Genomic DNA, 24,455 nt, shown 5'->3' with positions numbered 1-24,455 from the left:
AAGGCTCTGATGGCACATCTCTTAGACTCTAATTCCTTAAGATATGTTTCTGAAGCAGTGGCATGTGCTGTGAAATGCAGTGCACTGTGGTGGCAGTGCTGCTTTGTAAAATAAAACCAGCACTTTTAATACTTTGAGAGGACCCTTTATTGTGAAAATCCTGCAGGTGGACTCTCACAGAAGAGGTGAGAGGCAAGATAGGACCCAGCGACAAACAATCTGCTAAGCACTAGGTACTGTCATGGAGGTATGCTTCTCCCAGCTTGCCAATCAAATTAATTTCCATTAGTCATTGGACTCATTTCCATGAGTACTGAATATGGAATGCATTTTTCTTAAATGAGACGTTCTGTTTGGAGCAGAAGCTAGAGCTGCAAATGTTATGAGCACTGAAATACCCATGGCAGTATTTCAGTTTTCTTCTCTTTATTGCTGAAATTCCAGTACTGGAGCTCAGAATACTGTTCAGATGTATAATACTATCAAGTCAGTAGATGATGACTTTTCAGGACCTTAATATAAAATATACGGCATAATTTTATTCTTTAATATGTACTGTATTGTCCACATGTCGCGGTGGCATTTTATATCAATATAAATCCTGCAATACACATTTCTATCTCTTTTTTTTTCTTATTTTTCCCTCTGCAGTTCAGATGGAGAAAATGGAACAGATGAAAAAAGAAAGGCAGGAAAATCGCCTGCTGTGTTCCTGCAGACCCCTACCAGTGAAATGGAATATTTTGATGACCAGAAAAAAGTTGATGTTGCTAGGTAATGTCAGAAATGCTGTTAGTTTTGTTCTGCTTAGATAATCAGAATGGTTACAATCCATTCAAGAAGCTGTACTGAATGGCAGGATTTATCAGACATCCTAGTTGTGGGTTAGCTTGCACGCTATGCAAGTAAACAGGAATCGGAGCCACCTTCCGGGGGGTGCTGTGTTACCCAGCACTAGCAAACAGAATAGTGGGAATTTCGACTTTGGGCTGGCTTAGCTTTCCTGTTCTAGGAAAAAATACTTTGCACGGTTTGATGTCACTGCTGGTTACATCCCTTTCACAGTCAGTTTGACAGGCAGTCAAACTGAGCTGCAGTCTGAGTCCTGGGCTGTTCTCAGGACAGTCTTATGCTGGAATATTGATTGTCCGTGGTAAGACTGTGACAACTGTTTTAATTTTGCACTCTGTGCTCTATATTGTGTCAGATTATTGTAATGCCTCTGCAAAAACAGTCATTCTTCCTCTGTTGGAGAACTGGAATGCATTTGAAACTCTTCTAAAAGAAAATTAAATAATACTGAAGTCCCACTTGGAGGACTTGAATACAAATTTCGCGTCTCTTTCACATTGTCAACTGAGCAGACAATGCAAAAGTCAGCAGTCAATCTGACACTGGTTTTGGTCACAAGGCAGATATTTTAAAAGTATCACTTAATTTCCTGAAGCATCTTTGAGGAGAAGATATTCAAAGAAATATCTGATTTTTTTTTTTTTTTTTTGCAAACTCTCTTTCCAGTCTTACCTCTCAAATACAATGTAATTGCCTGTGTGCTAGTAAGGGATTGGCATACATTTTCTGTAAGGCTCACTATTAATTTCAGTTTCACCTGTACTTTACATATGCCCACAAATATACATACACATGTATTTTGGAGTTTTCTTCTGTGAGGGACCACCTGAGATATGAAGCCAGTCCCCCTCCTATGTAAATCAGTCCTGCTGTACAATCTCTTTCCTAAATCTAGCTGTATCTCCATTACACTTGGGGTTTGTCTTCCTCCCACGCTTGCAGTTTTTAGTGGAAATCCTGAACTTCTCAAGTTTAGAAAGTAAAGAAGATCTACTGTGCAGAATAAGGTGCCATTTCCATTACTATGGAAACTTTCATAGTACCTTTACTTCCCCATTGAATCTTTAGCACATGTTCTCTAGGTCATTCAATATAGGAGTCCTGTGTCATGTTTTTCTTTCTGCTCTTCAGTCTGCATCTGAAAGCCTCTAAAAAAAGAGCTGCTTTATTTTTATAGCCTGTCAATATGGTTTTGTTCTGTGCTAAACAGCTCTCGGGGATAATGTTGTTTTCTTCCTGATTTATGAAACACTGTTAACCCATCTCTGTGTTTGTTTTTCTGAACAGTCCATGACATTAATTTCTTTTGCATAACAAACAAAACGTATTTTCCCAGCCATCAGTAGAGACTTTCCTCTCTACTTGTTCTACTCTGGACTTGTTGGGGTTTTGGTTGGTTTTCTTTTTCCAGTATGAATGGCAGAGCTGTACAGGTACAGCTTCCTATACAACTGGCACTCACAATTCCCTTTCGTCTCCTGTGAGATTGCTAACTATCTTAATGATTTCATTACACTATACTGTACAGTTCATACCCATCCTCTGACTTGTGCACCTGTATTTCTTCTCTGTTGCGCTTTCCAAATGAGTTCACATTTTGCTGTACAAGTTCATAGCTTTCAGTACACTACCTTACAGTTTCTGCTACTGAAAGTTTTATCCTCCTTTTCTTGCATTAGTAACATGGTTAGTATTCCACATGTTGCTGAGAAACAAATGAATGTGGAGCCTAAGCACTGTGATAATTCATTAAATTGTTAAAACGTCTTCAACTTTCTTTACTTCCTTACAACTAATAATTCAGAATATTCCTTCTAAGTTAAAAGAAAACCTTCAGTGAGGGTTGGCATGGTTTAAGAATAAGATATACTCCTGTGTTCTTAATGAATCAGAAAATAGTTACTGAAGGATTAATATGTTTCATGGAAAAGCATATCCTGTTGATGACTTACCAAGACTGATGAACTCAGGCCAAGCTTATATGGGATGCCTTTTTTGATCTTCAGGACAAAGAGCAACACAGATAGCCCAGTCCTGACAGTGGATATCAAGAGTGACTCGAAGATTGAAAGGAAAAAACGTGCCTCAAATCAGGTAGGGCAGAGGACGGACTTGCTTGTTTATATATACTAAGACTAAATACATAACTACCATGAGAGCCCCTTTGTTTAGCAATATTATAGTTCATGGTTGTACAAGGACATAGGTTCCTTTTTCACCAGTGTATCAGTCTGGATAAAGCAGGATACAGACTTAATAGCCAAATAGCAAAAATGAGAATTTATTATAAAACAAGTGGGCAAAATGAAAAGCTATTGGGAGGACAGGAAGTGGAATGCATTATTTGATTATAAGACTGTCTAATAAGGTATATGTCTATATGTGTGGGGCTTTTTGTTTTTTAGCTGAAGGCAAATGCACACTTTCATAAGCTGTTTCTAGATGTTCCCATTGATGAGCCACTGAAACAAAGTAAGTATTAACTCCCTTTTTATTGCTGGCTGTGGATCTAAGATAATGTTGTTATCCACCAACTGTGGTGATGTACCAGAGGGACTATCTAAATTTTAAAAAACTTAAACTCTAGCTGCCTAGAGCTACAAGGCCTTCATCTGCATGCAGTGGGTGTTTTTGTTGTAATCTTGCAAAGCTTAGATCTTCAGATGTTGGGCATCTTTCAGAACTGTAGCCCACTTTGCACTTCTTAGCAGAGTAACCTAATGCAGCTTTTTTTTTTTTTTTTTTGTACTGAAGCTTCCTTACTAAAGGCACTACTTAATTGAGACAGCACTGGTCAAGTGACTTGAGTTTTTGCTGTTGATGCTTTAAGATGTGAAAACACTCATAGGAGAGGAATTTAAAATATTTAAAGATTCTGCTGTTCTCTGTAGTAGTTATAACAAGTGAGTTCTACATAGAAGTGTGTAACAAATGTTTCTTGAAAAAAATACAAGAAAGCAATTCATGAGTGATAAATGCTTTGCTGAATGGCTGTGAAGTAAAAGCGGTATTAGTTTACATGTGTTTTACCTCTGTTGGTCTCCTAGTCCAGACAACTGCTGTAGAGCTAAGAGCTTAAAGCTAAAACCTTTCATTAAGCTCTTTACATTTACATAATATAGTTACCTGAAAGCAAGTAAAAAATTTTATAGGAAGCTAGGTGGTACTCTCTCAAAAAGGATTCTTGGCTTCTGGGAGCCAGTTGCATGTTATTATGCCTTTCAGTCTTTATCCTTCAGATATTTTGAGTCTAAACTTCAGCCTGTGAAATCCTCTGAGCTTGTCAGTTGAAGTTACTGAATATTTCAAGATTTGACAATGTTTATCAAAAGGTATAAATCTAAACATGTGGCTCTGAAAAAAGCAAGACAAAAGCCAGACTGATAACAATTGTTGTTACCTTAAAGATTATAGAGTGTCTATTTGTTTCAGGTTTTACCTGTGCTCTGCAGAAAGAAATTCTGTACCAAGGAAAGTTATTCCTTTCTGAAAACTGGATTTGCTTCCATTCCAAGGTTTTTGGTAAAGATACTAAGGTTAGTAAAATCTTTACGTACAGAACAGTAAAGCTGTTCCATAACGATTTCTTCATCACCAGAAGTTTACATTATTACGCAAGGCTAGGATACTTATAATACTTCTAAGTGTTATTGAATACAATCACTGTTCAGAAATATGCCCAAAAGTCACTCTAGAACTAAAGCAGTATTATTATTGAAGATTGAGTTTCTCTCTTAAAGACTTCCTGTCTGAAAAAGATAGATGACAGGAAAGGATCTGACATGCAACAGTGAGGGCATTGCCAAGCCCATGTAGCACAAACTGTACAAAAATATCTTTCTTGAGGTAAGCATGGAAGAGAGGAGCAGGAGGAGGAAGGAAGGCTGAACAGTGTAAGGACTACGAGATTGTAGTTGGGGAACTGGTGGGAAGGATCAAGCATATGAAGACAATTAAAGAGGATGAACTAAAACTGGCTGCTGAGTTGAGTGGCAAAGGTCTTTGAGGGATTCTTTTAGCGCTCCTTCTGTTCTGCGTAAACAGAGAAGAGGGAAAGAAAAACCAGTTTGCTAGGTTTTTTACTTGTGAGCCTACTATGAAGAGCAGAAATGGGACACAAACAGTCAGGAGGATCGTAATTTACAAGACCATAATTAACTCTTTCTCAGTGCAGATATGACCCACATAAGGCTTGGGCCCCCAGTGGTCAATGATTTGCATACAGATAAAAGTAAAGATTTCTGTACTGGTTCTGTTGATTTGGAGCTTTTGGAGTAGTTTTCTTTTTTATATAAACTCTGCTTTAGTTTTGAGCTTTTACTGGGAAGCAGCTTGATTTGCTGCAAGGATTTCTTTGGCTTCTTTCTCAAGTACTTCCTTGAACAAAATTCCTGGTTAGATCCAGGCCCTTTGTCAGTGAATTGGGTGCCAAAGCCAGTTTAGGAGTTGACAGTATGTCATTTCTCTGCTGTCAGTCATTTTGATGGACCACCATCTATCTTTGAAAGGGCTTTATGAAGGTGGAATAGATTTAAAGAATGGTTAAAATTCTTAAGAACACACTCTTCATAGTGACCTTGTGGGTTATTGTGTTTTACTGCTTGGCCCAAGAAAAGTAGTTATTGTTGATTCCTAGTTAATGGATTCTGTTAGTCATAGGCAGTACAGAGCATAATGCTGATGGTGTCTATGTCAGTGAAAGCCATGTGGCACAAACAAGGAAATCAAAATTAAGAAATGATTGGATACTGTCATTCGTAAGTAGTAACAGCTATCCTGGCAATTTGTTTCATTAAAATTGAAGCTGCTGTACTGGTGATCTCCTGGTCACCACAAACAAATGTGACTGTTTCAAACTGTGGGACAGCTGTCTAAATTCAAACTAACCTAAATGTATACAAAAATCTAGTAGAACTCTACCAAGTATACTAGAAAGACCTGGTAAAAAGATGCAGAATGATAATGACATAGTACCAGGAAATTATCTTTGTCAACAGAGTTTTAAATGCAGGAATATATACATATTTATGTATACAATGAAAAGAGAAACCATATTACAAGATAGGGTACAGTAGACAGTATTTGTAAATGTGGCTATAGTGATATTCCAGATTATTCAAATCTGGGACATTGTTTTCAGAAAACATTGTGAGGAAAATTAAGAGTGAAAGGGATAGGCCTGATCTAACTGTCTTTCCCTACTCTTATAAGACAGACTTAAAGCTTTGTTCAGTCTCGTACAGCAGACACAAAAAAAAAGCAGGAAAATCGTGGATATAGTGAAAAGTAATGTAATGGGACAGGGAGGAGGAAATAAAGCTTGACAGTAAGAGGAAAGTTCTTAGCAGTCGGACACACTTGACAAAGTTTCCCAGACACAAAACCTCTGTTTCTCAGGACTTGTAAGGTAATTAAAGCTTAGTGATAAAGTGTTTTATTGTGAGAAATAGCAGGTCGACACGTTCTAATAAATATTTCAACATGAATTCTTCTACTTGCAGATTTTTTTTTTATTGAAAGCTTTGGTGGAGGGAATAGTCATGCAAGTCAGGAGATTTGAGTCTGCAGTGTAAACACTCTGCATATTCAAAGATAAAAGATTTCTTGTGCAGGTTTGAATAGGCTTTGAAAGACATCACTGTCTTCCCAGGTGGTTCTGTTTTGACTAGATATATTGGCACCGAGTCTTTCCTGGAGCTAAGCATTATCTTAGGCATTTCAGTTGCTTTTCAAGTTGCCTGCATGTAAACCTTGTTTCCTGAAATAATTATTATCCCAGATGGACATAAAATACTTTGCAGTGATTTTACCATTCAAATCTAATGCTGAAGTAACAGTGCAGTAAGCAAGTACTTAATCCCACTTAAGTACACTTCAGTCTTGATTACAGTAATGTTATCCATCAAAATAACATGCAGTAGAATGCCATTAACATCTCTGATTTAAAGTTCTTTGTGGGGAACTGAACCAATTGGAAGATTTCTATGCTGCTTTTTTCAATCACTACTATTAGCAGAATTTCTGCTAAAAAATCTTCTGGTTTGGTTTTGGTTTGCTTTGTTGTTTCATTTTGGTTTGTTTTTTTTTTAAGTTACACAGATTCTGTTCTGACTGCCTGAGGATTCTCATTTTTTCCTGTCATACACATATTGTAGCTGCTCCCTACTCCCAGAAAAAGCTGTTTTGAAAAGTGCTGCAAAAACTTTATGGAACAATACAATGTCCAGTTTAAGAAGGAAAGGTATAGTGGCAGACCTGTTTAATTACCCATTTTCATGGCTTCTGAAGCAGGACAAATAGACGTGTTAAAAAATCAATAGAACAAATGATGACCAGATTTACAGATTCTTAAACTGGAACTAAAAATAATTACAATTATATGCTTTGAGTTGGGTTAGTTTGACTTGTTTTTTCATCTGCTAGCACGCTTTATTAACGTAAGTAAGTACCGAGCAAAGAGCAAGCTTCTAGCCCCTAGATGACAAGCAGATACTTGACTAGCCATGCTTCAACAGTGGTTGGCAATTTTACAAATACACTTTTTGTTACCTGAAACAATTTTTCATTTCCTGAATTTGTGTTACTGCTTTGAGCAAAAGTTAACAAGGTTTTGTGAAACTGTGCACAGAGTACCTTCATTCTCCTTTTGCACTGACGTGTTTTTAGTTCAGTGCTGTGATCGCTTGTTGAACAATCTTTGGACACTTTTAATCTTGCTTCCTGCTTTCTCAGGTAGTTCTGACAGTATATGCCAAAGGAATTTTTAACAGGAACTGTATGCTAACAAGTGTATCCAGGATTATCATATTTGCCTAACTCGCTAAGCTCTAGGTTTTTAAATGGAAAGTCAAACCATGTATCTGGTCCTTTGTAATATACAAGAAGAGCTCATACAGAATGTCTGAGGTGAAATACTCTGAAACTTAGCAGGCATTAAGCTGATGGGGTTGGGTGTAAACACAAAAGCACAAAGCACAAAGAAAAATAGAACTTTTCAATGTGAATATAGACAGTCTGGATGGCACACACAGGAATCTGTTTAAGTCAGTCAGTGGGTGTGTGGGTATTGGATCTTTCAACATTACTGAAGCTATTTACTCAGCTGCTTGTTTCAGACTAAAGGATCTGTAAGTGGTGAGAAGCTTTTATGTTTATTCTTCAGCAAGCCTTTCTTGATTGATCTGTTTTGAAATGTTTTGTTTCTAAGCAAAGAAGCGTAGCTTTAAGACTGGTTTGCTCTGCAGATCTACAGTGAGCCTGTAGTCTTGTAAGTGCCGGAAAAGATCAGGTAAGGAAGGTATAAACAAAAGCCTGGATTAGTATCTGATAAAAATAGAAGTAAAAATGGTTAAGAAATAGTATTAACCTGAAACCATACCTGTTCTAAATGAAATATTAGTAATCAGGGACATACTAGAGAAATCTTTAAATTAAGTGTTGAAGGTCTGGCTTACCACAGTTGGTAGACTGCCTCCTTGTGAAAGAGCTTGCAGATTTGTATGCATGTATTAGGATTCTAACACTATGCTCATCTTGTTTCAGATTAGTATACCTGTGCTCTCGGTGACACTTTTGAAGAAAACCAAAACTGCCCTTCTTGTGCCAAATGCTCTGATCATAGCAACAGTCACAGACAGGGTAAGTACTGGTAGAGGGTGAAGCACTTGCATTGTGCCTCCTTTCTTTTTGGTTGTTTTTTTTCCTACCTTTTTGGGTTTTTTAACCCTGCCTACTTATTGGCAGTAATATGTGCAATTCTTGAAGGTGCCAAGTGATCCTTTAAACAGCAATAGGAATTGGTCACAGGTGAGCATTTAGACTTAGGACCCTGGAGGATCTGGTTTCTCAGGGGATGATTCTAGCTTCTTGTGCTTCCTCTCATGACAGGCAAGGACCGTTTTTGTTTTTTTTTCCTCCCCCTAACTCCCTGTCGTTTTTCTTTGGATCTGCAGTAAACAAAACTACGTAGAACTTGGTGGGAAAATAAGAAACAGAATCTGTGCTTGCCGTCTGTTCTGCATAATCTGTCATTCCCTGGTCTCCAAGACTGCTGTGTAGTAGCACTGGGGGAACTGAAACAGCTGGGTCAGGAAGCGCATGCACAGGGGGGTTACTTGCCTTGTTGGCAGCTCTGACAGTATTCTTTCATTCACTTGGATCTCTTACCTGCTAGCAATACCTTAGATGCACAAAGTACAGTTGCTTACATAATAATAATAATTGCATCAGCCAGTAGAAAATGTGATTATCCTAAGAGCAGCTTTAGAACCAGTGCATTTTCATTGCAAATATATTTTGCAATGCAGGAAACTGTGCAAACAATGAGTTGTGGGGTTTGGGATTTTTTTTAAAGGAGCAGGTAAAGCATAGTATGCCAAGATTTTTTTTTAAAAGAGCAAATCTGGACTATGCTCTGTTTCTTGCAGCAGAACATGATAACTGTTATGTACCTGTTCATTGTGATTAACCTCAGGTCGTATGCTTAGGAGTGGAGGTTTTTCCTGCTGTGTGACAGTTCTTGAAAATAGTTACTTGATCAGCAAAACCACTTATCGGTTTTATTTAGATAAAAGGAACTTGTACTATGTGCCTTTTCTCAAACAGTTTTGTAACTTTTGTTTTTCAGTATATGTTTGTCTCATTACTCTCCAGAGATACCACCTACAAGCTCTTAAAATCTATCTGTAGACATCTTGAGGTAAGTACTAATGAGAGTGAAGATGGTATGTAGCTTTGTGTTATTATTAGTGCTTTCCTGCTTTTAAGTGCTAGGTCATTTCTGTGTTTGTTCCTTGTTAACACTGCTACTTTTTTTTCAGGATACAGGCGTGGGCAACAGTCCAAATCCCTCTTCTACAGAAAACAGCTTCACAGCTGATCGTCCTACAACTCTACCATTGGTAAATGGCTTAGATATTTGTTCTTTTCTTGTGTGGCATCTTTCATTTCAAGTACTACTTATAATATCTGAAGAAAGGAAACTGAAGGAAATAGTGACACCTGTTTCTAAAACTTTCGTGAGTTTTTTAACACTAGGAAGCAGTGGGAATGATTGACATAGGTGCAATTTGATCTGATCACATGCAGTATGTGATCAGATATGTATGTGTGCTTTGGATATATTACAAAATCTGTATGCTCTGTATATCTCTCTTTAGCAGTCAGGTTTCACAGCACTCTGTACTGACTTAAAGTTGCTTCTTCTTCTGCCATGAACAGTTTTTGAAGTGTTTCTAGTTGCAGTCCTTCCTCTGAGAGCTGGTTCAGACATCTGAAAGAGCGATGTACCCACATGTGATGATCAGAGTCTAATTCTAGTAGTGCCTGTCCTGGACTTCTCAGTTTGTCTAACTTAACTGTCTTTCTCTTTCACACAGGCTTAATCTCTGTACTTAAAGGAAGGCAGACAATGAGGCTTGAATTCTGGTGATCATACGAGGCTTATTTTGCTAACTTGATCTCAAGATCTTAATATCAGAGATTATTCCTGGTTAAACGTTTTTAAATCTGTAATTGTTGGTTCAGTTTCTAGAGGGAGGTCAGAGGAAATAGGGTTGTTTAGATTTAGAACAATCTGAGCTTTCTTGTGACTCTTTCTCCCCATCAGGATTTCAATGAAGACTATTCTGATCTGGATGGAATAGTGCAGCAGCGGAGACAAGAGATGGAAGAGTCTAGCAGCACAGGCTCACAGACCCCAGAGCTGGAATGTTTCCAAGGTAAGTGACATCCTGGGGCCCCAAGAAAATGAGAATGGTTTAGCTCTCATTTTTTCTTCTGTAATCCCCTTCTGATGTGGAATCTACATTCTCCACAGTCCTGGAGAATTAGGTTTTTTAAGATCTTCCTCAAAGCCACAATAGCTGCTTTTCCATTATTATATCCCTTTGCAATCCAGACTCATGCAATACTTGGTCAGCAGCTGATCTGATTTGTCACTAGTGCCTCCAGTTGCTTATTTGTATACTGTCTGCTCCTCACATTCCCTGTCAGTTATGCTAGTGAAGATACAATGTAAGAGATATTCTTCCTTTAAAATAATGAAAAACAAACAAACAAAACCTCCTATGCTAAAGAAGCTCAAGTTACAGTGTGACTTCTTCTATATAAATAGCATTCTGTACCATGATCGCTTTTGGTCATCAAAAAAGTTAAATTTTGGGATGTGTTTTTGTGGGTTTGTTTTTAAACTTTTGTTTTATTCTTTGCAGTTGTTAAGACACTTGAAGATACTGTCCAAAGTTATTCCTTCTTAAACGCTACTGTTTGTAGTCTCAAATACCTCAAGTTTTTTACCTAATTAGCAGGAATGCTGTGTAGAAACTCGCTGCATATAAGTTCCTAAGTACAGTAGAGCTTGAATATGTAGCACATGCTAAATGTTATTAGCAACTCTAGGGTATTTTGTGTTGTACAATTAATATATATTAACATTTTAATGTGTTGTTATGCCATTACTACTCCAGGTTCCATCTTGACTGTAAAATAATTTGTATAATAAGGAACTTTTGCCATTACCTCTAAATGAAATAGTATCACATTTTTAATACCAATTTTCTGTTGCATTAGTTTTAATTAACTCTTCTTTTTTCTTATGTGTCTTTTGTTTAATGGAATGATTTGGGGCTATTTGCTTTCATTGGTCTTTGGTATTTACTGTGTGTGTATTTTTAATCATTTGGTTGTGTTTGTGAAGCAGTAACTAAATTGTGGTGTCATCATTTGCTACATGAATGCTTCTGAATAATGGTTTAACTTGCTGTCTTACTTCCTTACAGCTAATAGCTACTTCAGACCTTTCCATTTTCCTTTTTCACAAGCAAAAAAAACCCAATATCCAGTTAAAGAATCACCCTAGGAAAAATAATTAAGGAGGGGCTGGGGGAAGGGGAAGCACATCTGTAACTTATGATTCTGTTTCTTTTAGAGAAGTCCAGGGTGTGCAAGCAAAGTATGAACAAAACTGAGCATGACTGGATTTTTCTATCCCGTCTCTTTCAAGACATCGTCTGCATTTAAAAAACAGTCAGGAAAGGAACTATAATCTCTTTTTTAAAGTAACAATGCAATGTCTCCATTTAATGTTGCTATTAAAGTAATTTGGAATCATTACTCTAGCATATTCAGCCTTTTTGAGAGATTACTTTTGTGTCTGTGTAATCATCTGAATGAAAATTCAGTTATAACCTTCCAAGTATGCACAGGTTGCCATCTTTCAAAGGATGTGGAAATGTAAATGCAGCAAACATCATCCACTTCCAGTCCAGGTGCCTCCTTATATTTTGTAATTATGCAGAATTACTATGCAAACTGTGTTAAGGCTACCAAACTAACTGGTGCTTTCTGTCCAAGTCCAGAAATGCAGCTTTTAAAATCATCCTCTTCCCCTACTCCCTTGAGTGACGTAAGCTACCCACAGATTCCTTTAACTTCATATTTCAGCTTTATTAAAAATCTTACTTTTGGCAGATTATCATGTCGTTGAGACACAGACTCACTTGACAGTTTCCAAAACTGAGGCAAAGTCCATGCGTTCAGATGCCCACAGTAAACGCGGACCTGATGGAAAAGCCCGAAGCAGTCCTCGAAAAGGTAAGGAGTCAAGGGCAGATCTTCAGCTGGGGTAAGCTGAGATAAGTTTGCGTAGTTATGTCAGTTCACGTAATTTGGAAGATCTCTTTCTTGTTTATTCCTCTGTTTATATTGTCTATTGCATGCTTTAAAACACTGTTTGCATGCTGTGGTCTGCTTTGGTCAAAGTAACACTTGGTTCTTTTTCTCATAGGCCATTCTGAAGCATTCAGGTTCTTCCACAAAGTGAAGTCCCAGAAGCTCTTATCTCTGAACCATGTACTTATATTTTATGCAGTTCTGTAAGTTAGTAATTAATACCAAGTTTGTCAAAATACTAGGATTTTCTTAGGTTTACATAGATTAATGTAAGTTAAGTTTCACTTGAAAAAAAAGAAGCTATTTGGAATGGTGGCCTTTATGCTTTTCAGAAGTAGAAATGGTGGGGCAAGCTTGCTTAGCAGGCCTTTTACTTTTAAAAGTAAAGGGTCTTTCTGTTCAGGAAATGTTAAAAGTGTTTAACTACTTGCAGGTTTATTTTACATGTCACTTAGCAAAGCCATACTCAAGACTGAGATTTTCATAACTGTCTGAATGCCACTGATGAGTATTCCTAAGGTGTTTCTACAAATGCTACTTTTATTATTCAACATGTACAAGTAATAATTTAAATGGCTTTTAACATTAAATTTGCCAGGTACCTCTAAAGTTTCCATTAACTGATGTACCTTATTTTTCTCTTACAGTGTTTGTGTATTAATATTTTCTACCTTCTACATGAGATACAAAATCGGTGTCCTGGAGGAACGTCTTATTTCCATCACATCCTTTGATTCACATATTAAGGAGTAAGATACAGTCTGTGAAGTTTTGAGGTTTTAAAATCTTTTTCCAGTACCTGTTACGCTCATCTGTTTTCTTCAGAAACCACTGTGATACTGTAGTGCCCTTGTGGTACTTCAGTATTCTATAGTTCTTGTATCTGTACTAGCCTCATCTCAGAGCTTTCTGTTTAAGACTTGTAGTACTAATGTGATATATCGTGGTGTACTACTGCCTTGAGAATGTTTCAGTGTAAACTGCTGAAATGAGCAGTTCCTATACCGAGCAATGATTCCATGGAAAAGGTATAACTTCTACCTTCAGTCTTAATGTAATTTGATGAGCCTCAGATGACAGAAGGTACTTCATAATCTTAGTGCTAATACATTTGAGTATAATGTTTCCTAAGGGTTTGGGCTGCCTGTAGACTCTTTAGAAACTGATATCCTGTTTTGCAAAAATAAAAAACAACAACAACAACAACAAAAAAAAAAAACCAAAACAACCCCACACCACAGAACCAAACCAAAACAACAGCAACAAAAAATCCAAACACACGAAGGGAAGGTTCTTTGTGTATTTGAAGAGGAAATATGGAAAGGGGCCATAGTTCCATTCGTAGTTTCATTCTTTAGTGAAGGTCATGGATGTCATTTGCCCTTGCATTTTTTTTTTAATCTCTGTGTTACATGGATAAGAAATATGCAAACATCAAATAGAGAGGCCGTGCTGGGGGATACACCACAGCAGTATGCCACTGTAAGTTGTATCAGCCTCCTACTCCTCTCTTAGGACAGAGGACAGTTAACTGGCTACTACTGAGGATACTGATCAGTTTATTCAGCAGCAAGTTTTGCATTAACTCTTCTACCTGTCTTCTAATTTATTTTTCTTCTAAGCTGCTCTGAAAAACATGGCTTCCAAAGTCATTTGTAAATATCAGTGCAAAACCTGCAGCCACATGCAGTGTGAGTGGGAATGCTGGAGAAGCAGCACCTGAAAAAGAGGGGGGAAAGAAAATTCAGGCCACAGCTGTGCCCAGGCGTGGTGGAACTGTCTGCAAAGTGTTTCAAACCTGTAGCAAATTATTGAATAAGGGTGCTTGTTAATTCACCTTTGTTTCATGACCCATCCACAACAAACAGGTCACTCTGACAATGCCCTTGTGGTCATGTTGAACAAGTACTGCTTAGGATCCAGCTGCTCTCACCTGTCTTCTGTGGAAAGCAGTAGAATTTGTATATGTGTGTCAGAAGACAGCTAGGTTCTTGATAAAAAAGGAATAGGAAGGAAATGGTTCTTTATCTTAAGCAGCCTTGCATTTATATTCTACCAATAATGCAAGAAGAAGGATAAACCTACCTCTAATAGCAGGCAATGTCAAGAGCCATTTTCCCATTTTGGCAAGTTTTGGTTAGCAGGATGCTGTGCCCCTCTTCTAGAGCACTCTTACACAAGAAAGTCCTGTTTTCTCTTGCGCTAATCCCAAACAATACAAGATACAGGATGATCTAATGTGGAATTTTATAGTGTCAAGCAGTGGCTGGGCCTTTTAATTTCCTCCAAGTCACACGATATGGAACTTACACAACTTTTCAACTTATTTCCTGTGGAAATAGCTGTAAAGTTTTCCATCCAAACTTCTGGAGAGTGAGACCACATAAAGAATGTAGTTAAGAGTGCAGAAGAGACTTAGGCCTTTGTTTCTGCAAAGAAGTACAGTTCACAATGTTGCCACTGTATTCCCGTCTGCAAGTATCTCTCGTTTCTATTTTTCTCTTTTTTGCTTCTGTCATACTTACTTCTTCATTCTGTTTGGCAGACATCCAGTGCGCCAAGGTTTGGGATCTCGTCTGCAAATTAATGCTGATACCCTTTGTGATGAATTAACTGCTAATCTTATAAAATTGGAAAAGGTAACTTCCTATGATATAAATACTGATACACTAAGTAGATTCTTGCTGATTTTCTATAGTCTGTTATTTTGAAAAGTGCCAAGTTACCCTAAGGTCTGATACCAGAAGCTGGCATGTTTTCCTAGACGGAGACTGGTTTTTGGACTATAAATTAGCCTGAGTACAAGCACCTGGTATGTGTAAATTTTTGCCTTGAGCTGAGGGTTACAACCAGGAATACTAATAAACTGAGCACTTCAGGGCCGACTATTGCATGTGATGATCTCACTTGTTTTTTTGTCCCTCAAGGCTAAGAATTCTGAACTTAACATTTATTACTATTTTATGAAATTTTCTGTCTGGGGCTGTTGTTTGAGCTAGTTTTCATATGTAGTTAGCCTCTTCATATAAAGTGGCTAGAGCATGCCTGTCTCACTTCAGAAGCACAAATACTGCTGCACCAGTTGTGTAATTGATAATTATAGTTAATCATGTACCTGCCCTTTACTTTTTACCATTCTCTAATTGCAAAACTAAATGCACTTGCTGACTTAAATTGGAAACCTAGGCAAAACAAGAGTGGGTGTCCAGACCTTGTTTCCACTTTTGGTGCTGTGTTGGGCTAACCTTGGCCAGCAGTCAGACACCCACCCAGCCCCTCTCTCACTCTCCCTTCTCAGCAGGGCAGGAGAAGAAAATAGGATGAGAAAGCTCATGGGTCAAGATAAAGGCTGGGAGATTGCTTAGCAATTACCATTGCAGGCAAAACAGACTCAACTTGGGGAAAATCAATTTAGTATAGTACCAGTTAAAATAGATTTGGGTAGTGAGAAACAAGGGCAAACAATGGAACAACACCTTTCCTCCTGCCTGTCCCAGGCTCAACTTCACTCCTTCACTCCTGACTCCTTACCCAACTCCCTGCCCTGCAAGTGTGGCTAGAGGGGGGTTACAGTAAGAACATAACAGTTTTCTCTCTGCTTCTCCTTTCTTCCCTCATTTTCCCGCAGCTGCAGCATGGGTTCCTCTAAGGGCTCTGGTGCTTCAGAAAATAACCACCTGCTGTAGCATGAGTTCTCCATGGGCTGCAGTGTGGACATCTTCTCTGCCATGGAGCACCTCCTCCCCTTCCTCTTTCTTAGACCTTGGTGTTCCTTCTGTTTGTCACGCTCTTACTCTACTCCTCTCTCTATTTGGTGTTTTTCCCCTTTCTTAAATACAATTTCTGAGAGGCTTCACCACTGTTGTGGCTGAGGGGCTCGGCTGTGCCCTGCAGTGGGTCCATTGGAGGCAGCTGGAATGGCCGTGTCTAGCACAGGGCAGCCTCTGGCCTCTTCCCACGACAGCTGCCCCTGCAGGCCCCCTGCCCCACTCCTGCCCCCAAACCTTGGCTACTGCAACCAGTACAGGTGTATGAAATGTTTTGTGTTGGGAACACATACGCTGGTCAAGCATGAGAAGAAGTATTAGTGGAGCGAAAACAAAAATTACTTTAATTCCTATGTGCTTAAGTCACATGGGATATTTTTGCCTCTGTTTCTAAAACTGAGTGCATGCAAAGGTCCTTCAGCGCCTTTTTTTCCCTGAACCAAGTTTCTCAAATAGCTTAAAGCTAGGATTATGTAATATCACTGTTTACCTGTTTGGCATAGGTTTTGCAAAGACCACCAAAAAGAGGGTTGTCCCCCTTCCTCCGTCTCCACATCGTTGGCTCTGGAAGTCTAGAGTGATAACACTAGCGTAACCCCTCTGTATGCTCTGGATAATAACAATATGAATACAAGAGGAAAATGCTTACCAGATTATTACCAGATACAATCTTTAGCCAAATTAGGTCATTTAAAAGGTTACTGCTTTCCAGCTGACTGGGACAGGCTGGCAGGATGGTTCATGGGAGACCTCACTTCGTTTCAGTGGGACGCCAGCCAGCCAGCCGTTTGCAGCAGGGCTAGGCACTTTCCCATTCCCATATATAGTCTCTGCTAGGAGACACAGTAAAAGGCAGCTGGATGGTCAGATCATTCAGCTGTTCCCAGAGAAGTGACCCTCTGTCCTGAATTAAAGTCTTAAGTCATGTGCTTTTTTCAGTTAGTGTGTACAGGATTGGACCCTTAAAGTCTTACCTTGTCTTTGCCAAATAGTGAAGATAAAGTCAACTGCTGTGCATACAAGCTAAGTTAGTACTGCCTGTAGCTGCATATTTCCACATCCTGGTCCTCTCTAATCTAGATGAGCAGTGGTTAGAACAGGGTGTTTGACCCAACTCTTGAACTGCAAAATTGGTAGAAACCTAATAGCTTTACGTTCTCTGAGCGAAGTTACTGCAGTTGTTTAACTGCTTCACATGCCTTAGTGAAGAGTGCTAGTAATTGGCTGCAGATGGCTTCAGGAGCAAAGGTGGCATAAAAGTTCCAGTGTAACTTGTCATCGCTCGCTTCCTGCGCGAATGCAGCTTTATAAACTAGAGCACAGAAATTATCTAGGTTGAAAACTAAAAAATATTCTGCAGTTTAAAAATGTTCAGTGCAAGACTATGTTGCAATTACTTTTTTCAGTGTGACCTTGTGATTTTTACAAGCTTTACTTCATACGTGGAGCCAAGGAAGTACAATGGCTTAGCAGAATTCTGCTTTGGCATTTAAGTGTTTTTAACAGGTTTTTTAAATGCACCATGTCCATCAGAGGATAGAGCGTTAAACTGAGGGAGGGAAAATGTGGCCTGATGTTACTCATTCCCTTGCTCTAATATAGCTCGTGAAAAGGAAATTCTGCTGTGTGCATTGAGTCTTATAAAATTAGGTGCTTCTTACTGTTTTCCTTTCCCGAAAATGCCCCTCTTGAAAGGGGCATCTGGGCTAGAAATCATGAGGTAGGATTAAGAAGTGGTATCCTTGAACAGGAAGTACAATGGCTCCTCAAATTAAAATCTGAAAGTGGCTGTGACTAAACCTTGTGTAGCCAGTGACTGTTAGTTACTGAGATATAGCGAACACGTGTGCCAGGGGATGTGACCCACTATATTCCCCCCTCTCTGCTTTTAAGGACAAGGAGATGGAAGGTGGATAAATAGGCTTTGTAAAATAGGTCTGCGCAAATCATCTTTGAGGATGCGTCTGGCTTGGCATTGCCTGCAGTGTTACTAAGGAGAGATAACCCACAATCAGTACACTAAATCTGGCAACTGGGACATGTCTGATAATGGTTGGAAGACTTTATTTTGCTGCATGCACGTCAGAGCCGGCTGTGTAGCTGGAGCTGTTACAAAACTTTGAATTACACACTTAAACCTAAGAGCTGTGACTTTGAAGTTTGAAATAATTGAGTTTCTTGTCCCTTTCTTTGTAGCTCTAGTTTTTTTTCTATCTTATTTTCTCATACTAGATGGAGGAGAGAATCTGTAGGAGGAAATTGCAGGAGATACTCGTGGTGTGAAAGCTAGGTGTGTGATTGTATCCAGATGTTTCCTTTGACTATACTGCAGGAAGCATTTAACATGAATACCATTGGTATGAATAGTTGTGACAGAATTGTGCACGTGGAGAGTGTATTGAAGAGTATATCTTGATTTTTATTTTTTTTTAATGCAGTATAACACTTACTACCTCCCAATTTTTTTTTCTCCCTTTTTCCCAGATACAGAACAACTTAGAAAAACTACTTGAAGATGGTGAATGAAACATCAGTGTTCTTGGACTGCCTCAGACCTCATTCTTCTCTCTTGACAAACAGTTCCAAAGGAGTTCTGCTGGCCAGAGTTCAAATTTCTTTATTTTCAGTCCAAGCCAAGCTTAAATTACTGTAAAGCACATGTCATAATGCAGAAAGTCAGTTTATTCTTGAGCATGTATCTATATGTTTTGAAAACATACATGTTTTGATCTACATCTATCTATATGTTTTGAAAATAAGGGGATTTTTCCTTCTGTTGTGTATGAATTAATGGATTGTATAGCTTGCGTGATTCTAGACTTGCTTACGCCAGTGCAAACCTGATGCAACTCCTTTTACCTCAGGATTTGCTTTCTGTCTGTTGTCATAGAAGGGTAAATGGGAAGAATTTTAGTCGTGACTCATGTGCTGAAGTGTTGTGTGAATGAACTGGTATCTGTCTCAGCCATGGTTATGGATCGGTGCTGTGCTCTTCATTTTTACTTCTTTGTGCCCTGGCATCCCAAAGATGAGAAAACAGACACCTCTGGATTTGTTTGAGTGGAGTTCTGAGTGTTTGAGGTGTGCTTGTTTCTCAGGTGCTGTAGAAAGGCTCCATTCTGTGGCATTGCATCACCGCTGACGGTAAGGTCTGTTTCTACTGGGCATTCAGTTTCCATTGAAGCTTGAAATATGCATGGCCTTGCCAACTTTAAATCAAGTTGCTTATGAATAGCAGTATAGGTGTGTCATATCTGCACAACTTGGAAAATCTGCTTTGTTTTTTTGTCCACTTATACAGGCTCTATCCATTAAGTTAATCAGTGTGAACACCCTCAGTCAGCTTTCCTTGGAGTTGCATGGGGTTTTGGTTAGCTGAGCAAGTGCAATTTATGCTCCAGTTGATGGAAATCTAGTCTTGGTATGTGACTCTGGGGGCCAGGTATTTCCACATAATAGGAACTGGTGAATTAGTGATGCAGCAATACAAACAATCAGTAGAGTGAATGAAAAAGTGGACACCTGCTTTGTTATATCCTATGATTTTTTTTTTTCACAGTGCCTAAGATGGCATAACTGGGGATTTTAGCTTTCTGATTCACCAAGCAGGCTGGTTAGTTTTTAAAAAGCAATTATTTCGGATAATAATGAGTAGTAGCTGTAAAGTAACAGTATTGTTTATAATATGCTATGCATTTTATAACCATTTCTGTGAAATGTACCTACTTTATTTAAATAAACTTTTTTTAAAACAAGTGACTCAGTACTGTGATTTGGATGAACCCAGTTCCATCCATCAGTTTCAGTCAAATGTGATACGCGTAATCTGAGTAGGCTCATACTTCACACTACAGGGTTTGTGCAAAACTCATTACCCAACACAAAGGGTTAGGAACTGTGTCCTGCTGCTGTGCTTCCTCTTATGCAGCTGTAATCAAGGTCTTCCCAGACTGCAATGACCGAAGAATAAGGGCAAATTTGGACCCCAGAGTTCTGAGGAAATTTTAACAGTTTTCTCAAGTGGTTCCTCTTTGAAAGATGACTGGATAAGTATCATAATGTGGAGGCACCTTACAAAGCCTTGTGTGCTCTCTCTAATGCGCCTGCCTCGCTCAAGATTCCATCTGAGCATAGCCTGTGAGATTGTGCAGAAATCTGTGAGATTTGACTGTTCTCGCTAGTAGCCCGTGCCTTTCCTTCCTCAGGTACCCTGAGGTTATTGGAATACTGAGTTTCACAAAAAAAACCCTATTGAAATAAGTTATTTTTTCTTCTTTTTCCATAATTTTCCTTACTCTATTCTTCTTGCACAGTCACATAGCTTATGCAATGTTTTGGACTCTGACCTCATCCTCTCCCTCCTTCTCTACTTCCCTCCCTTTAATTCTGTGTCAGTAACAGAAGTCTGTTGTTCTGTTTATGCTTTAAAAATTTATGCCACAAGTCACCTTTATCAAAGGAACCTCAAGGAAACGATTATATCCAGCAGCTGAACTGGATTAGCCTGCTACTCCATCATATCAGCAAGGATGTGCTTTGCTACAGGAAGACATGGGGAGAGAGATAATATTCAGCATGTGCCTTATGTAAAGCAGGCAGGCTAACCCCTTATCATTAGCCTTAAGTGAACAAAATAATTGCCAGAGTGAATGAGTAATCAGAGGTGGATGCGTGCCCTTTAGCCCCTTGCAGCAGCGTGCCAGGGGAAGCAAATCTGGACAAAGGTGTAGTAACTGTGTCTTTCAAACGGAGGAGAAGCAAACTATGCTCCAAAGAAAGAAGTGGCACTTAGTGTGCTTGTGGCTCTGTGGTCACATCAGCTCCCTGATGCAATTCAGCGTGGCCACCTCTTCTTTGCTCTTCAGTTGGTATCCTCACCCCTCCTTTTCCTTGTGGGAGGAGGAGGATGTCACAAGGATGTCACACCGTTCAGAAGTCAGTGTGCAGTTGGGCAGCATGTAGTACAGTGGTTCTACAAACTCGGAGACAAAGTGCATGCAAGACTCTGGGGGGGGGGGGCGCAAAGTTTAGCAGCGTGAGTAGAGTGGTGTCAATGCTGTGATTCAGTCTGGTGACTGAAGAGGAGGGGTTTGCCCCAGTCCTGTTTGGGAGGGAAGTAACACCAGTAGTGATGAGCAAGGAAAAGCTGCTTCCTGCAAGGGCGGGAGTCAGGCAGAGAGTCAAGTGGCATTTTCTGCCAGCATCTGTGGTGGTACAAACAAAGGGCATGAGGAGGTGGGTTTCTCTTTGGCAAAGGTGAAGTGGTACTGTGCAGAAATAGGTGGGAAAGATGTGCAACTTGAGGAAAGTAAAAAATCTACACCAAGTGTTCTAAAAGAGAAAAAGCAAACAAACAACCAAACAAACAGCTGCTGTCTTTCTCAGAAAACAAATTTTGAGGAAGCTTGCAGGACACTTCGGTGGTTCTCGGTAGAAGCCATAGACAAGACCTGACTTTTCCGTGTACATTCTGCCAGTGTCCAGCAAGTGGACTCCTTATATCGTGGGCTGGTGAGACTAATTTAAAGTTTTTTTCTCCACCTCACTGGTATGAACATGTATCAAATAGTTAATAGTTGCTGGGAGGGGAGGGAAACATGCAAGTATATTATAGACATGACTTTCTGATCTCTTGGAATTCATCTGTCTTCAGGCTGCTGTCAAGAGGAAGAGTCTTCCTTTCCATTTCTACCCTCTTCCATATTCCCAGTTGTTATTTTCTCGTGCATTTTCACAGATAGCAGAAAGGAGGGGGAAAAGTATTGCGGGTTTGGAGAGGCTAGTTGGGTTGAGGAGTTGTTGAATTCGTCTTCTGCCAAATTAGTTGCTTGAACTGGCTTGGACTGAGAAGTATCAAGTCTATGATACACTTCACAGCTTCCTGGTGTGAAGGATGCAGCTAGCACTCTAGGAAGGGGAAGTATTATAAAGCCCTCTCAGCAGAACATGGAAGGTAGCAGCTCCTATTAACATCTGCAGAAGAGACAAACAGTTCTCTATGTGTATGAATGTAATGCTATCACTGCTTTCACCTGGACCTTCATGCAGGTGCGTAGTAATGCTCTGTGCTTCCTTCTATGTCTGCACTTTCATTTCCAAGTTTCCACCAAACAGTCCATTGACAAATGCTAAATAAATCTCAGGGTTGGTGTTATCCGGGCCTTTGTGGGCTGTTGCGCGGCTGGTTCAGCTGCAGCTGCTGAGGAGGTGTTGCTCTCAAGAACATAAGAGATTTTGCATTTAAAGAGCAGGTGTGACGCGCAATAAAGATCATGAAAAAGCTGGCTATGTAGACAGAAAACTGAGCAAACAGTTTAACTGAGCAAACACTTCCTTCTGTGCTTAGTGCCCATGTGTATGCTTCTGTAAACAGCAGAGGAATAACGCTGCTTGAAAGGATTTTGCCAGCACCTGCTTTCAGTCTCCCTGGTGAGACTATCTGAATCTGACACGCAAATTTGCTCAAGAGGGAAAATTGACTGATCTTGTTTGACACTTCCAGGTTTATGGTTTGAACCCAGTGGAGCTTTCTGCTAAACATAGTTGCATGCAATGAGACTTTACAAAAGGGATGGGTTTTTTTTTTTTGCTTTCTTGGGTTATAAAATCAGTGTAATACAATTTTATAATTGTAGAGCTTCATGATAGCCTGTTGCTCAGCGAACAGCCACAACAAAATATATGACAGGAAAAGTCCTTTAGTTGCCTCTTAAGGTGTTTCTTGTTTACCAGTAGCCTTTCTGGATTATAACAAAAAAAAAAAAATCAGTCAAATGCTTATAATAAAACAATGTACATTAGATGCACTAACTCAGCAGCACTTATAAGAGTTTGTTCCCTGAGCTTCAGACAATGTTAGGATGCCTGTAACTACTCCTGTCCCAAATACAGGCATTTCACTAATACATACATAGTTGTTTTTCAGTATTCTTGTTTTTCTCCTGGTGCCTTCTACTGATCCTCAAGTTTCCAGGTAGTCAAACTGGCCAGTGATACCATGCCTGCTCAACTTAGATTAAACGTAGAATTAATTTGGTTGACTAGGCCTACATCCTTACGGCACTGTGGTTAGGAGCCCTTATCTACACCTGCTATTGGTGGGACCCTGAAAGGGGATGATCCCAAGAAAGAACTGATTAGAAAAGTGCTCTTAAGAGGTTACCAGCAGTATTGGTATAGTAATCAGAAGCTTTTGCCTTTCTTCTGTACCTGGCAGGATCTCTCATAATTTACAAAGCAGTGGTCAGGCTGCAGCATCTTAGCAAGCAGTATTCAAGCAGGAATTCAAGGCAATTGTATGCTAGTGAAGCCTTCTTAGCCAAGCTTGTGTTTCTAATACAAAAAGTGTAAGAATATTCCAGCTACCCACTATTGAAGTTACAAATGCTTTGCATGAACCACTTTTTTTTTTCCCCCACAATGGGCAGTATTTGTGCCAAAAGTCTTCCCTCTTCTAAAAGGTCCAAATATCTTTCCAAGAGTGCAGCTATTGGCAGAAGTAGTAACCACCTTGAGTTGGAGATCAGTTTACTAAGTAGACACCTGTGCCAAAAAAAAACCTTGGAATTTTATTTCTTGAAGAGAGTGTCCTAGAAATTATTGCATTCAATATACATTTCATACTAACTAGTCTTGCTGGCTGCCAGTCTCTGGAATTCAGTCTAGATTGCTCTTTCCTCCTCCCATTTTTTTTTCCTTTCGTCCATTGTGTGTGGAGCCTGTGCCAATGTATTTTTATTGTGTATGTGACCTTCTTGCCTTGCCAATTTCTGTGCTGAGTTCATTTGGATACTGCTTAAAAGTGCATCATGTTCCTAAAGTTGAAAAGTTGTCTTTTCCCAGGCTTTACATAACAGACAGGGGCCTAGAGGAAAGACAGGTAGAAACTCTTCAGCAGGGCCTGTTGTGATAGCACAAGGGGTAATGGTTTTAAAATAGAGGGAGGTAGATTCAGACTTGATATAAGGACGAAATGTTTTCCAGTGCGGGTAGTAGGACACTGGTACAGGTTGCCCAGAGAGGTGGTTGATGCCCCATCCCTGGAAACGTTCAAGGCCAGGTTGCATGGGGCTCTGAGCAACCTGATCTGGTTGGGGATGTCCCTGCTCCTTGCAGGGGTGTTGGACTAGATGACCTTGAAGGTCCTTTCCAACCTAAATTATTCTA

General features: G+C 39.4%; 1 protein-coding gene across 4 annotated transcripts in view; it reads left to right on the top strand.

The window, feature by feature from the left end:
• The window catches only part of GRAMD2B (GRAM domain containing 2B), a 42,709-nt gene extending 22,663 nt beyond the window's left edge, over positions 1 to 20,046 (top strand). For 3 of the 4 annotated variants that reach the window (XM_086770386.1, XM_086770383.1, XM_086770385.1), the window contains exons 2-14: positions 652 to 774; positions 2,859 to 2,946; positions 3,258 to 3,324; positions 4,285 to 4,388; positions 8,395 to 8,490; positions 9,479 to 9,550; positions 9,672 to 9,752; positions 10,460 to 10,571; positions 12,322 to 12,444; positions 12,638 to 12,725; positions 13,170 to 13,271; positions 15,068 to 15,161; positions 18,774 to 20,046. In XM_086770386.1, the coding sequence (XP_086626512.1) occupies positions 652 to 774; positions 2,859 to 2,946; positions 3,258 to 3,324; positions 4,285 to 4,388; positions 8,395 to 8,490; positions 9,479 to 9,550; positions 9,672 to 9,752; positions 10,460 to 10,571; positions 12,322 to 12,444; positions 12,638 to 12,725; positions 13,170 to 13,271; positions 15,068 to 15,161; positions 18,774 to 18,815 (1,192 nt within the window). In that variant the 3' untranslated portion in view covers positions 18,816 to 20,046. The remainder of the gene's footprint in view (positions 1 to 651; positions 775 to 2,858; positions 2,947 to 3,257; positions 3,325 to 4,284; positions 4,389 to 8,394; positions 8,491 to 9,478; positions 9,551 to 9,671; positions 9,753 to 10,459; positions 10,572 to 12,321; positions 12,445 to 12,637; positions 12,726 to 13,169; positions 13,272 to 15,067; positions 15,162 to 18,773) is intronic. The other variant, XM_086770384.1, reaches the window with a different exon arrangement.
• Positions 20,047 to 24,455: the final 4,409 nt, after the last annotated feature.

This window comes from Chlamydotis macqueenii, chromosome Z (assembly GCF_036417535.1).
Source record: "Chlamydotis macqueenii isolate bChlMac1 chromosome Z, bChlMac1.mat, whole genome shotgun sequence".
Taxonomy (NCBI): domain Eukaryota; kingdom Metazoa; phylum Chordata; class Aves; order Otidiformes; family Otididae; genus Chlamydotis; species Chlamydotis macqueenii.
This window is presented reverse-complemented; position numbering and strand designations above follow the sequence as displayed.